The 15697-nt window shown below is 37.6% G+C and overlaps 1 protein-coding gene across 6 annotated transcripts in view; it reads left to right on the top strand.

The window, feature by feature from the left end:
• Positions 1 to 15697, top strand: part of ZNF407 (zinc finger protein 407) — a 344657-nt gene that overhangs the window by 219613 nt on the left and 109347 nt on the right. For all 6 annotated transcript variants that reach the window (XM_021385823.1, XM_021385825.1, XM_021385824.1 and 3 more), the window contains one exon: positions 1268 to 1388. In XM_021385823.1, coding sequence (XP_021241498.1) covers positions 1268 to 1388 — 121 coding nt within the window. The remainder of the gene's footprint in view (positions 1 to 1267; positions 1389 to 15697) is intronic.

The following is a 15697-nucleotide window of genomic DNA, read 5'->3' as shown; positions in this document are numbered from 1 at the left end:
TTTTAGGAGTGGCCTTTTGCTTGTGATGTGTCTCCTGGTGGTGGGTTTCCTGCTGTCGCTCTGCGAACTCCAAGTTGTACTTGCCTAGAGACTTGGAGTTCAGCTTTGAAACTACCTATTCTAAACCACTGAAAGGTCTGCAAGGTAGGTGTCTATCCCTAGCAGTTCCAATTAGACTTCTTAATTGGGGATGTTGATTCCTTATGTAACCTTTAAGATATAAATACTTCAGAAGGCTTCCACAATATGATCAAGATTGCCTACATTAGGAGCTGCCTTCTGTCTTCTGCATACAAAATGAAACCCGTCCTCTCTCGAAGTGGTAATTATATGTGCCTGTAAGCCACACAGAATATTTCTGGAGCCACTAGTTGGAAAAATGCGATGCAGGTGTCTGAGCTGGGCTTCACAGTTTGTGTATCTGTCGTGAGATTTTATCTCAGTGCTCTCAGAGCGCTCCACCCCTTAACTGGAATGGAAAAATACTCTTATAATAACTTATGAGCTAGAATACAGATTTTTATCTTCCTTTAATTAGTACTCCTCTAGAAATTTCCAGTGCTGGTGCACATTCGCCAGAGATTGAATTTTAGTCTTCTGAAAACAGTATTTTTTTAATCTAGGTTTTGTTTGCTTTTGTGTTTTTTTTCATTAACCTTTCAAATCCTGCTGAAATTGGCCCAACGTTCAGAAAAACAGAAAGGGCAGAAGAATAGAGGCAAGAGAAGGATGAAGCACTGAGTTCTGGTTCACTTTTTCAGTTCTGGTTTATGCATGAAAAATGTGGGAGTGGAGATTAAAAAAACAAACAAAACCCACAAACACTTCTTCTAGGAGGTGTTCATTTCTGAGCACTGAATATGAGCTCTGGACTGCTTTCTCACCTTCTCTCTCCAAAAGCATTGCTTTCAAGGCTATGAATGACCCATCTTCTACAGAAGATGCAGGATGAGAGAAAGGCTTGTCTCTTGGTGAAGATGTTTTCATGGCATAAGGCCTGTGTAATATGTTTACCCTGTTTCAGAGCCGTTCTTTCTCATCTTTTTGCTGCTGTCACACCACATGAGAAGTCAGCCAGCTACTGACGTATATGATATAGCGAGAGCAGTATTTTGTCATTAATACATTCTATTTGTGTATGGATTTTGTATTTGCTGTTGTGATGTGAACTAAAATCTGTCCCAAGGGGTTTCCCACAAATTTAGATTTGTCTTCCTTTTTTATTGATGAAAGCTGATAATGCAAATCTTCTCTTGTCACTTTCTAGGAGAGAAACCATTCAAATGTGATGAGTGCAACTTTGCTTCTACAACACAGTCGCATCTGACACGACATAAGCGTGTCCATACCGGAGAAAAGCCTTACAGATGTCCCTGGTGTGACTACAGGTAATGAGTCATTAACTAAAGCATGATGAGAGAAGGGTTAAGGTGATCAGACGAGGTTCATTTGAAGTCACCAATAAAAATATATTGCCATTAAAACACCATCAGGGCAACGGTAATTGCATATTAAATTAGGAGCTAAATTTAAAAACTTAGTCTTCAGTATTTAGGTATTACTTTATAAAGAAAAACAAATGATGGGAAACCTTTTAGTGGTAACACTGCAGTGTTGAGTGTTTGTTTCACAGCTGCTCCAGTGCCTGTTAGAATTCTCCATGGTGAGACCACTTATCTGCATTGCCTTTTCAAATCAGTTGCAGTTTTGAAATTTTTTCGGTTGAGTTGCAACCATTTCACCAAGACAGGAAAAGGCCCCTAAAAGGCTTAGCAACCTCAATACTTGTCAGACTCTTACTACAATTAGAAGCAACTGGAGCTAGTAAAAGTACTGCAGTACTTCTTCTGATTCAGTTTTCCTTCTCTTTGCCAGCCAAGCTGATTGGATGAGAGTGGCTGTAGGGTGGTTGCATGGCAAAGTCTCCTTTGTTACACCATAAAACCCCACTCCATTAGGACAATAGATTTGGTTATCAAAAATCACATGAATGATCAGTTAAGAATACTTGCTGTGCTCATCCCATGTGTCTTTTGTCTTTTGTTCATTATAGACTAGCTCATAATGATCTCATCTTGCTTCATAAGTAATTATTTCGTTTTCTTGAGCGTACTTCTCCTACAGTCTTTAATACCTTGCAGCGAGGTGGGTAGTGTAGGTGTATTATAATACATAGAAGCCATTCATAAGCAGTTTACAAGAATTGATGTTCAAATACTTTTTAAAAAAATCAGTGTTATATTTGATAAGTGGCATATGACTATGTAATTAGATGCATGTGCTGTGATGCATACACACAAGAGGAGAAAGTTAAACATCTGATTATACCGCTGAGCATTTTTTATTTTCTTTTAATGCTGAGCATACAACTGTAATATTCTTTTAGTGTAAGTTTTAATGTACTTTTCTAAAACAAGATTATTTAACAAAGACTAGCCGCTCTTGTAATACATGGTTTCATAGTATTTATGAGCCACTTTAAGGAAAGCTTCTGTACAGAAAACTTCTGCAGCGATCATACTGTTTCTGTAAAAAATTTTTGTTGGTTTATGCATATTATGTGGATGTATTACAAACTCTTCTTATTGAGCTCCCATTAAGCTGCTGCCTAGAACTGTGAAGAAATGTATTTGATAACCTGGGGGGGTCACTTCCATTTATGTGCTTCTTCCTTAAGGTATCACCCCACACCCTTTTTCTTTTCTTCCAAAAATAGAGTGTTTCTGTTGGTTTCAGTAAGTCATTTAAGAAGGATAGGTGTTTTTGTATTTGTCAGAAGAGTTATGTTAAAAGACCTGTGTTGAAAGAAGTGAGAGCTTGTAGGCGATAGCATGGCGTGATGTGCAGCAATGAAGGTAAAAGAAGTGCTGTCTCTTTTACGCTGCATGTCTGAGAAGGCCTAATCTTGTAGTCATCCACTTTTGTGAGCCATCCTGGTTGGGAGCAATAGCTTTATAACAGAATGAGGTAGAGGTGGGTTATGCTGGGTGTGAGCTTCTGACCTGGGGACACTACAGTATGGGGGCAGCATGGATAGGAATCAAAGTTTGCAGTTTGAAGTTTCTTACACTCCCATAATGAGTGGGTGCAATTCCCTTGCTCAGTATGACAAAATAACTGTAATGCTCTGTGTAGTGAAAGACAAGAAAAAAATTTTCTTCAGATGTACGCTTTTCTGCATGGGATAGAAATTTCAAGAAATGACAGGGTTTTATTTCTATTTTATTATATTGGATGTTATTAGAGAAGTAGTAAACATAACTCACCCATTTTATTAGTATTAACAAGAAATCTGTAAGACCCCCTGCCTATATATTATTGAAAAATAAATGTTTCATGATAATAGGATGCTAGTTTCCATTCCTTATGGGCCAATTCTGACTCTTTGGAGGCTGGTCTCTACAGATACCAGCTGATGCAGCTTTTATTCTGTAGGAAACTCGTTCTGAGCTCAGCTGAAAAACATCTGGCAGGGATGCAGCAGTGAGAGCTGTGCTGCTGCTGCATACTCACAGAGGTGGTGAGGCACTGTGTAGCTGCGAGGAGCCAGTGAGGGGCTGCTGCATTTATTAGCCCAGCAGTCCTGCTTGTGCCTGCCAGTTTCCACAGTCCTGGGATATTAGCCAGCCTTGTTGGCAAGTATGTTTTATGTGCTCTATACACCTCTTTCATTTTTTCTCTCTTGTTTTTGTTTTATTGTATTTTTAAGGGGCTTACATGTTGCCTCCTTGTCAATTTGCCTCCTTGTCAACTCAGACAGTACTGTCTATTTTCCTGAAGAGGTATTAGCAACCCTGTAAATAGTGTCCTTCACACCAGTTCAGCAGATTGTACTTACTCTTGTGAATGTCACCTACAGAAACATGAAATCAAGATTTTAAGTTCTGCTGACCTAGTGATAAAGTTCACCTCTGTGTCTAGAGACTGAGTTCTCACTTTGGTGACTTCAGCTCAGTCCGTGTGAGGGGAGTTCATCCAGGCTATTTCAGATGTTGCTGTTTAGTGCTGCTTGGCAACTGCAGGCTCTTTAATGAGCTTTGTAGTTTCAGTGAGAGGAATATTCCTTATTTTGTGTATGGATCTGGAGCAGAGTCTTGTTGGCACTATCACAGCATCTCCTTTCACTGGGAAGTGGAGTGAGCTCTGTACGCCATAAAGTAGTTTGGTACACTTGATTAAACAGTCTCTGTATACAAGGTGCTGTAATTATTCTTGTCCAGCTCATCAGTGCTCAGAGTGTTTATAGAGGTCGCTGATTTCAAGCTTTTTCATTCTTCAGGTAGAAATTGTGAACTAGTGCAAGTCAGGTGAGTGAAAATCTAGCTTACCTTAGCTTGAAGTATGGAAAGGCAAACTAATAAAGGAAAAATTCAGGAACTGTTATGAAAATCTGAGTCATTCGTGACTATACAGGCACCTATAACTTTTTTTCTTAGCTGTAAAAACTAAAGTGAGATAGACTGTAAGATACTACAGGGAAAAACATTTTGGCTACATGGAACAGAAAAGGGAATTTGTTCCGTACATTACTCGCAGCATGGGAAAGTCTTTTCTTAACCAGGAAAAGACATGAATGGATGTGGTTCTCCCAAGTGAATAATAAATTAATCCAAGGTTTCTATCGCACAGATTTTATACTCTCAATAACATTCATATTCCCAAAAAGGAAATGGGAAATTTTGGTCATTTTATTTCATCGAGTTGCTTTTATAACCTATGTTTATGAGTGTAAGTAAATGTTCCTGCAAAACTGAGTTCTTCCACCTCTATTTATTTACTCAGAGTGCTTAGTACTTATTTTTGTCTAAATCTTTAGTATACTGCTAACAAAAAAGGCAAACTTTTACTTCTCTATATAGCAGTATACCACTTCTACTAATGATTATAATTAGAAATTTTCAGGCTTGTTTTTAAAATACAATTCCTTTTAAAGGGAGAAAAACGTATATAATACAAATGTGATTGTTGAATGTTTCAACTTTTGCTTTTTTCACATTTATATTTTAAAATCAGGTTCGTCCTATTTAAACTTAAAAAAAATAAAAAGATGCTCATTTTTCCTTTGCATTTACTTTTTCAAATCAGTGTGTTTCTCCATTCTTTTGTCAGGGTGCTTCATCACGCAAAAATATTCATTCACTCCTGATTAAAGTTTTCTGCAATTTTATAATACGGAATTGGTCTCATAGGGCCCTACGCCACCATTACATATGCAATGTTTATTTTATATTTCTGAGTCATTTACAAAAGATGTGTTATGTGGCTAAACTTTTTAGATCGCATGGTCCTAGAGTAATACTGTCAAAAATACTGTTTGCATTTTGTGATGAGAACAATAAGAAGTGAAGTCATACAGCCTCATGAAACTGAATAATGCCAGTGAACTTGCACTAATTTCTGAAGCTGTCAGTTATATATTATATGCCCAGACTTTTAATTTTAAAACCTGTGATATATTTAGGCACCTGACTTGAACCAGATTTCAGGATTGCTAAACTTCTCTGCATCCAGTGATGTCAATGAAAGAGGCCGATATGTAGCATTTTCAAAAATTGAATGAGTTTCGTGCATGTGTCTACAGCAAGGAATTCATAAGGAATGAAGAGTCTCATTTAAGTCATACATTAGGCTTGAAATATAAGACTATATAGGTATATACTAATTTTCCATGTAAGTGTCAGAGCTTCTTAGGCAAATTATAGTTGGTGTTAGGGTGTGAGTGAGGGAGGTGTTTCAGTATAAAATGGATTTGGATTACTTTGCTGAGGGGTTCAGCCTCAACCTTTAATTGAAATTTGTTCAGGGTTCGGGACAATCACCTGCTTAGATTCATGTTACGGGAACAGTATTGCTAGTTTCAAACATGAGACTGTGGGACAGGTTTAATGTTAACATACTCTATGCCATCCCTGTGCTGTAGTTAAAGTAAATGTCTCTCATTTCTCTGGGACTCTACCGCATGGTTTAATTTTGCATGGAGTACCTGTGGTGGTGAGGGGAAGAAAGGAATGGAGGACAACATCCAGGGGAATGGTGATGTTCCGCACTTGGAGATAAGAGGGTTTAGAATCTTTATAAATCAAACAGCCAGGCCAGCAAAACAGCATGAATTCCATAAATGCAGCATTCTGTAAAGTATATGACTTGTGAAGGATGCCTTACAAGGCTGAGAATAAATAGCATACATTTTTAATATAATTATGTAAACTAAAATAAATATTTTACATTTATTATGCATAATAAAATAATTAGACAACGTTCTGCAAGGGATTATGGCATCTGAAATTCCAAGTGCAGAAGGATTCATTGCGTGCTCTGAGCAGCGGCAGCAGCATGACTTAGGGGAGCAGCTCCACAGGGGCCACTTTTCTTTTTTTGGACAGCATCTCCTGGGAGTTCCTATTTCCCTCTGACTTACAGTATATGTTGATAAGATGTAAAGACCGGTTTATAATATGCACCAGGATTTGTACCTAAGCCATAAGAATGTGCAAAGTAAGTGTTTTTTCACCGTTTATTTTGGTGGATTTAATAACCTTTAGTTGTCTTGATATCACTGCATCAGCTGCACGCTATTCCCTGGTTATATCAAGGATAACTAGGGACCACTTTAAATGCTGAGGTAACGGTATGCACTTATTCACAGCAAAACTTCTACATAAAATGATGAAACAGTGTATTTATCATTCAAACGTTAACATTAATATGCACTGTTTTCCAGTGAAATTTTATATGCGTGTGCAGGAAATAAGGAGGTTATACAGCTGTTAGGTTGATGAGGATGCTGAGCGGCAACCACCACTTCACGATGAAAGAACACTTCTTTGTATTCTACAAAGGCAGAATTGGGCAAAAAAAGTGCTTATACTTTATACTGATAAGAAATTGCTAGGGCAATAATGCGTGTATGTAACAGAGCATACTGGGCCTTCAGGAAGCATTTAAGCCTCCCTTGTGATCCAGAGCAGGAGTTGAGGCTATCCAGTGCACTGTGCTAGCAGCCTTATAAACAGATGAAGATGAAAGTTTAGAGAGAACTTCTGTCAGTGCATGGGCATAGTTCCCAGATGCAAACTCCTATGAGTATTGTTCAGCACTTAGTTTTTAGTAAACAGTCAGATAAAATATTTGATAGTATTTCTATTAATCTGGAATAAAATATACTGTAGCATTGAAGGCTGTGAAAGAAAAATATCTGAAAAAAATCCTAGAGATACAAAGGGTATTATTCTCTTTATGATGTTTCTGTTACTTAAGAAAACTTTTCTTATTCACCTTAGCTATAGCAGATAGATTTAAGTTCTACGAAAACATTTTCAGGATTTCTCTTAGTAGTTACTGTCTCCACTTGCTGTTATTTGGGCTCTGGCTCTAAACTCTTCTCGTGCAGCCTCCCCCCAGCTGAACTGATGCATCCTTTTTTTGTATCGAAGCCCAGCAGCTTTAACTCAAAGCCTGAAGTATTTGGTGTCTTGGAAATATGAATAAGAGGACTTCATGCAGTGGACAGGTCAATCTAATATCTTCTGCTACCACAATTTATTTTCTCTTTCCTCACACATCTTTTTCCCTATTCCGTGTAATCATCACTGTCTTCTCTCTTTCTTCTTGAGGAACATAAATATCTTAAAATAAACATACCTATATTTATATTTAATAAATAGTTAATGTTTATAAATCTGGAAAACCTGCATATATTTCAAACTAAAATAATCGCACATAGGTTGTATCTTGATAGTAAATCGAATTTTGGTACTAAACTCAAGATAAATGGCAAGGCTATGGTCTTACTGTAGCTTTCAGCAACAAAGAAGACCTGTAATTTCCTGTTCTTGTAGAAGTCCTAATAAAAATGTACAGCAAAGTTCTTCTTTTATGTCTACAAGTAGACTTTCACTTGTTGGAATAATTTGATCTAGAACTAATCATTGGGATCATTGATTAATGAATATGACTCTTTTAGGTAAAAAGTTATTTTGAGAAAAATGAAAGTGACTGACTATACATGTTTTCTTCACCCTTACATGTAAAGATAGAATTTTAGCAAACCAAAAAAAAAAGTTTTCCCTTTTCCATTCCAAGGGTGAGTGAAATATATTAGGTATTTGCACTCTAAATGCTGATAAAAATGCTAAAGTAAGAATTGTTGCACAGAAGATGAAGGAAGGGCGTCTAGGGAGTGCTTTCCAGGAGGTGATAGCAGAGCAGGGAAGAACTGAGGCTCCCAAGCAGAGCAGGTGCCTGGGCTCTGCAGGCTGTTGTTCCCCCAGTGGGGTGGGGTATGGCTAAGGACCCAAAGTCTGTATATAAAGATGCGCTGGAATGGAGCTTGTTGCCCAGGTGACTTAATAACAAGTCCCTCATTGTGACTGTTTTATCCTCAATTGGCATGGTCTTTGTGGTTTTGCTTGGCTTCGTCAGGTCTGAATAGCAGGCATATATATTGTTGAGACCTCTTGAGGACTTCGTGGGAGTTAGCATTTACAGCCCACATTTTTTCTATTGAAAGTGATGAATGATGATTTGGTGTTATCATCTTTCTTTTTTGGTAAACCACTTAAATCCCAAATGTATTTTCACATGTGATCAGTTAACATTTTGGTTTCCAGCTTGCATTCTGTCCATTAAAAAAGCAAAGAGTAGCGTTAGTAACATTTATAGAATAAAATCTGGGTTTACTTGTTCAGCTTTTTTTCTTCAGTCTCTCCCATAATGTTATCTGTACCTGAATTTTAATTCTTCAGTTTCTTTTAGAATGCGCTATTTTAATAAGGAAAAATAATCAAGGGAAAACAAAACCCAGAATCCAAAACATATATGCAAAAGGTTGTCCTGTATTCTTAGATGCTGTAGGCTAAAGCTATTGCTTTTCATTTTGCATCCTCGGAGGAGAGGTGAGGTTTCCATGCAGGTTTTGTACAGCAAGGCTCAGTGTGCAGGGAGAAACAAGCTTGCGGAGCACTGCTCTCCCTTCTCCCACTCACACAGGCATTCCTGTGTATTTCCCCACCTCCTTCTGCAAACAAACTGAAATAGGAGGGAAGTGGGAACTGAACTGAATGGGAAATAGGTTCTGCTGTTCAAAGCCCAAGAGCAAATTGCTTCCTCTTCCTGAAGTAAAGAGGAGGTTGGAAAATGAGTTTTGACTCAAAAACTGGCAGGATCTCCCCATTGCTCTCAGCAGTACACTGGTAGGTTGCTCCTTGCCACAGGCCAGCTGACTTACAGTCTGGTTCTGCTTTGCTTTTCTTTCAACTTAGGCAGACTGCCCAGTTCACCAGGATGCCTAGAATACAGCTCCATACACATACTTGTGTATTTTTAAATAGTACTTTAAAGTACTACTTCTTCTGATGTTCTTCAGCATTGCTATTTATATTTCTGGTGTTGATATCATTAAACACATGCACATACAGAACTAGAAACTCTGTAGTTCATAATACTGTAAATCTCTTTGTGTTATAATCTCAGAAATAGATCAAGTGGTTCAACTGACATTATAAACCACCTAGGCTTCGTCCTCCTAATTTATTGTGATACTACGAGTACAATTAAGATATCCTATTTATACTTTTATATTTATCACATAGATACACTCTCCTTCAGTCCCTGTTCAAGGTAATTATGGGTTCTATCTAACAACTCCACAGTTGAGGAACATCATTTATTTTGCTAGAAATCTGGTGTGGAGCATCTTCCCATCCTGAGCTTCCTCAAAACATTTCTGTTTGAAATTTTGCATGTGTCACCTACAGGACAAACAACATGTTTGAATCATTTTGAAGTTCTAGAAGTTACTGAGAGAGCATCAAAATGAATTCTTCAGTTCTAATGATTTTTTCATAAGAAAAGTATAGTATTTCTTAAATCTTTTTATTACAAGCCCTTGGTAAGATTCAGAGAGTCATTTCTATTAGTACATGTTGGAAATATCTGCTGTAGGTATTTTAAAATATAAACAAGCCATTAGTAATTCATTTTCTTTTCAGGGAGAAGGTGTGTCTTTAGGTCAAAAAGGCAATTTTTATAAGTCAGTTAAAGGGGATTGATTTTTAGCTTGGTGTCCCTAACTTATTCTGAGTCTTGCACCTGACCATCCATCCATCTTCTGTCATATTCTTTAATAACTTCTAAAGCTGTTGGCCAGTTTCAGTCAAAATTGACACACCATAGTAGTTGCTGAGATAATTTGAATTCTTCCATCTTTCTTGAAAGATGAGGATGAGGAAGGGAGAGAAGAAAGCCACTGAGGAACAGACAGGCAAAATGCAGCATTCATGCCTTCTCCTCTCTTACAACCAGGCAGTGTCTTTCAGCCTCGCCATCTAGTACAGCTGTTTTGTTGGCCTAATGGGAGTTTCTTGAAGGATGTGCTGGGGAGCTGCTGTTGCTGCATTGGAGATTTAGTTAACAGAGCAAGAATACATAGGAAACCATGCTTCAGTTGTTACAGTGCTCATCTATCAATGTGTTTGGGCCCAAAATTAACTGCTTCAAGTTGTCAGGACAAGTCATTTTAAAAGAACGTTGAAACTTAATGGACATTTTTAAGGATAAAGAGAATACACCCAGCTAGCTGTATTTTTCCTTATAAAAGAGATTATTTGGAAGGGATTTATAGCCCTGAGATGGAGAGCATTGACATTTCTTTTTCAGTTGGTGAATAGAAAGAATCTTCCCATTACAAACATTTCCCATACTTTTTTTCAGGTCACTTGGTGATGAACTGTGACATAACACATAGATCTAGTTATATTTGCATGAGGAAAAGAAGTAAAGTTTGACCAAATAGTAATTGTTTTTACATGTTTTTAGTGATAATAAGCATCCACAAATTCTTATCTCTCAGAGGGTCCAGAGGTTCTGTACCTATTTGGAATTCAGCCTTTCCTTTTAGGTGACTAAATGTGACTTTCATCACATTTTAATTTGAATTTTAATTACCCAGCCTTTAAGATTTTGATCAGCACTAATAAATTATAGCACAGTCATCTTATACAGTATTTAGTTGATTGATTTTTGTATGCTAAAATCTAGTCATTTTGAGAAGCAGTAAAAATGCTTTCAAGTAGAAGAAAGGTTTGAAAGATGAAGGATTCTGTACTAGATTTGTTCAAATCTGTGTCAGACCAGAGAGGGAAACTCTAAATCCAAGCCCTTGCTACAGCAAAGCAGGTGGCTGCTATCCATTCTGTTTGAAAAAATGCAGCAACATCAAGTCAGGCAGTCGAGCCTTATGTGCAGCCAGTGAGTGCAGCAGGGAAACGGCCATGTGTTGCTTGTGGTGGTGCAAGGAATGAGGCATGTTTACAGCACTGGGTGATGATAGCTCTATTAACGCTCTGGGTGTATTTTGAAAGGTAAATATAGTATTTGTTTATTCTAGCTGAGCTCTTGTCCAGCCTCATCTGCTCTTGGCTTGCTTTTTTATATTTGGATCTCTTTTTTTCTCAGACCATTTTACGACATGTTACAGGAGAATCTTCATGTTCTTTTCCTGCTCTCAAGTGCTCATTTTTAGCTTCAGTTCACCAGTAATATGGCAGGGGTACTGTAACAGAAAGGATGACGGCCCAGCTTTTCTCCATCTATGCATCTCTGCTCCATTGCTCAGCTGGGAGTCAACTCTCCCTGAAAGAGGGGCTGGATAGTGTCTGCTGTCATGGGGCTGATGCTATAAAACAAAAGTAAAGGCAGGATGAAGTCCTGGCCCCATTGATGTTAATCACATCACCTCTGTGAAGCCATGATTCTCCACCTGTCATGAAGTACATGCTTTTTAAGAGAGAAATGGAAAGCCAGGGAGTTGGTAAAACTTTTCACAAGACTTTGTATCCTGAAAGATAAAAAAGTTAAGCTAAGCAAGTAGACTGTGGGATCAAGAACTCAGATATTCCTAGTTTCCACTTCACAGGTGGGATCCTGATCCGCTAAATCATGACATATAAAAATCTAAACTCCAGAGCAGCTGCCACTTTCAGAATTTCTGTTTTCCTGTCTACTGAGATTGCAAGATCTTGCACAGCTAAGTGAAATCACAGAGACATGCACGGAAGAGTTAGTCCTGGGGTGGCATCTCTACCTCGAGATTTTTAGTACACCCTTTAGGGGAACAGGCCTATTCTTGTATTTTTGGGTATATGTTAAAGGCCTGAAAATTAGACAAGCCAAGCTTCATTTAATTAATAGCAACAGTGCTATTCAAAGCTTGATTTTAATTAGTACTTAGGATTTCAAGATGAGAGGGCACAGAACAAGGGCTTGGGAACCAGCTGTTTGGATTTTGTAAGAAATTTATATGGGGACCATAAATGAAAACAGAGGAGTAATGGTGAAAAGAGGAATAGGAGTTCTTTTGGCTTCTAGCAGCTCCTCACTGTCCATTGGCAGAGTTTCAGGAAGAAAGAGTATGTGCGGGATATTTCTTGCCAGCTAATACACTTTTCTGAGGCTCGGGAAAATTGGTTTCAGCCCTCATGGAGATAAGGGCAGCCCGAAACTCAGGACTTCTATTTCCAAGAATAGTGCTTTGATTTCTAGAAAGCTATTGAGGTATACCAGTGCTTCTTTTTCCTGAGCAGACAGGAGCTCCTGATGCTTCATATAGGTTACCTACACTTTTTTTTTTTTTTTTAGAAAAAGTAGGCACCTAATTTTAAGCAAATCTTGAAACCTACGTTAGGTCTTTCCTATCTCCACTAACTGTATTGGGAACTTGAATAATTATGGTAAATGGGCTTGGTTGTCTTCTAGTACTGCCGTGCCCAACAGCGTACCTGAATCAAACAAAAACTTATTTCTACTCTATGTTACAGATGTTCTGTCTTTACTTTTGCCTCTTTTCTAATTGTCGTATCCTTTTCAGTACTTAGATTGTAATGTTTCTGATTTTTCTGTTGTTCTTCCTTGCAATGAGTGGTGTAACATCATTCTGTAACGGTATCCTCTCAAGTCAATGTGCTGTGCAGTGGGAACATACCAGCTTTCTTGGAGCCAGTCTTCACATCATAAATATAGGATTGCATTTCACCACAGGAGTATAAGAAAGCCTGTACCCTTCTGGTGAAACCCTACTGTTGCCAAGACTGTGATAGTCTTTAATGGCTAAAACCTCAAAGAAGCTTGAACAGCTGGAAGCCTGCATTCAGTTGAAGTGCAATTTCAGTGCCTAATTCCCATAGTCTTCTTAGAAAATCTAATGTCTCCTTGCTAGGACTAGTAACCCAATACCTTTCATGAGAACAAAATGTATATAAATAGATTTTTCAAATACTTTAGCATATGCAGTCTTAAGCACTGTTAGGATCAGCCTTGGCTTTTTTAGTCTGGTGTTGTTATTAAACCTGGCCTTCAAATATGTGTCTCTCTAAATACATTTCTGACTGCATTTTTTTGTTGTTTTTGCTTTGTTTTGTTTTGTTTGATATTATGTCATTATTATATAGCTGGAGAAAGGATAGCACTGAAAGCAGTGGATCTTAGAATGCAAGCTAAACTAGGCTGTTTTCTTTAAAGCACAGCTTTCTGATCTATAACCATGTAGTATTTAGAAAGAAATGATACTCAGATATTATGAGGTCTATTCTTCTCTTACTATTCACTTCATGATAGTACGCTGCTGTTCTGCAAACCAGTGGAAGTAGCCCTGACGTATACAGACTATTTCCACCCCCTCAGGAATAAAAGAACCAACACATACCTGTACACATTCACTTGGTAACAAAAAAGAAATAATTATACATGTAGTTTTCTTCATACATCTCTACTATTTACTTAATTTGTGCTTACTTTTTGGAAAATACTTGGATTATTTATAATAGTTACACAGTAAACTCCTGAGGCCTCTAAAGAGGTATGTGGATTAATGACATCTCAAAGAATTGTTTTACAAGAGTACTGCGGTATTTTTAGAATGTGTGCTTAGTTAAAACAGTCACTAAAAGGATGTTATTCACATGGGCAGCATCTTTTGTACAGAAACTATGGTTTTTTTTTTACTGTTTCTGCGTTCTAACTTGATTCTGTAATGTTCTTCTGTATACATATATATGACATTAAGCCTATGAATATGTCTAGTTGTTCTAAAGTTAGTTGTGACTGTGGTGCAAAATAGATTCAAAGGAATCTTTTGGTTTTATGTGAAAGGTGAGGACTGTGGGGTTCTTTTTTCTTTTTTTTTTTGTTTAAGAGTGGAATATATGTTTTCTTTAGCTGTAAAAGCACAATCAAGGCAACATGATAAGTGAGTCAGTGTTGTAAAAGTAAAACTAATTTTGCCTTCACTCACATGAGCTATAGAAGGAGGAAGCTTTATTGTCCCTGGGAAGGTGATAAGGCAGAGTAATTGTATATTATACTGTCCTGGAACATCTGCCTGAAGACTGTTGGAGCAATTCATCTATCATGGACGATACAGCATGTTTTGTCTTTCTGCTTTAACCCATCCCCACTGCTGGCCTGCACGAAGGTTTTGATAGGGACTGTGCCTGGGCTGGGGCTCACATTAATCAGTCCCCTTGTTCAACACTCCAGCTGACATAATTACAACCTGCGCACAGCAGTTATTCAAGTCGAGTCCTTGTCACTCGTGGTGCGAAACTACACAGCTCAGATCCCGAAGGAGATTGCCTTATCACACAGAACAAGGGCTCACAGGAGTTGAAGAGAATAGAAATGGGAAAATGTCTTCCGGGAGTACTATATATTCCTTTAAAATAAGACATTTGAGAGACTTACAAGGGACAAAGGGAAGCATTGTGCAAGGTCTGAAATGAACAGGTTATTATTTTTAAAAGGATTACACAGGCCATTTTTGTGAAATGGACATGGATTATTAAATAAATTCAGTGGTCTCTCTCTCTCTTATCATTCAGTGACTCTGCCCTATTAGTTTTCTTCAGAAGTGATAAAATAGTTTTTGACTTGTATAAGCTTTAAGTATCTCTCAGTAGAAATCATCAGAACACAACTAATAAAAGTGCACGTATTATACCACTAAAATTGGCACACACATAAGGGAAGGTCCACAAGGATCAGAGTTAAGGGTGAAGGAAGAAGCATGCAAAAGGACTATCAAAGATGAGCAAGTTCATTAGTTTGTGCTGTAGGATGATATGGGAATGTGAAAGATGAAGCCAAAGAACAAGCTTCATATTTTACCACCTTTCCCTTTTTTCAGGTTAACCCTCTGTGGTCAAAAAGGCAAGTCCATACTAAAATCTATACCAAATAAAAGAGGGTTATTTTTATGTAATATGATATGTTGTTTTTTTTTCTTTGGGACCAAACCTTTGCATATGTGATCAGAAGGCTTTTCCTTGGTGATTAAGTTATTTTCTTCTTGGGTTTTTATCAGCTTTTTGAAGCAATACACTTCAGGCAATTCCTATGCTTCTCAGTCAGTAGACTTACAATCTTGCCATGATTTCTCATCTAGTTAAAATACTATATCTAATATTCAGACATAATTGTGTGTAGTTGAAAGAACAGTAGCGATTTATTCTTATTACGATTTATTTATTTTGAGTGGTCCAATATGAAACAAATAATTTTACAAGACAACTTATCTGAGACTTTGAGTAGTCTGAAGAAGTGCCAGAAACACTTAGCAGTACCAGAAGACCTTACATATTTTACTCTGCGTATGTGCACTAGGTATGGTAGGTAATTTAAATACATAGCTCAGCACTTTCATTCA

This window comes from Numida meleagris, chromosome 2 (assembly GCF_002078875.1).
Source record: "Numida meleagris isolate 19003 breed g44 Domestic line chromosome 2, NumMel1.0, whole genome shotgun sequence".
Classification (NCBI taxonomy): domain Eukaryota; kingdom Metazoa; phylum Chordata; class Aves; order Galliformes; family Numididae; genus Numida; species Numida meleagris.
The sequence above is the reverse complement of the archived record's forward strand: the minus strand, read 5'-3'. Positions and strand labels throughout refer to the sequence as shown.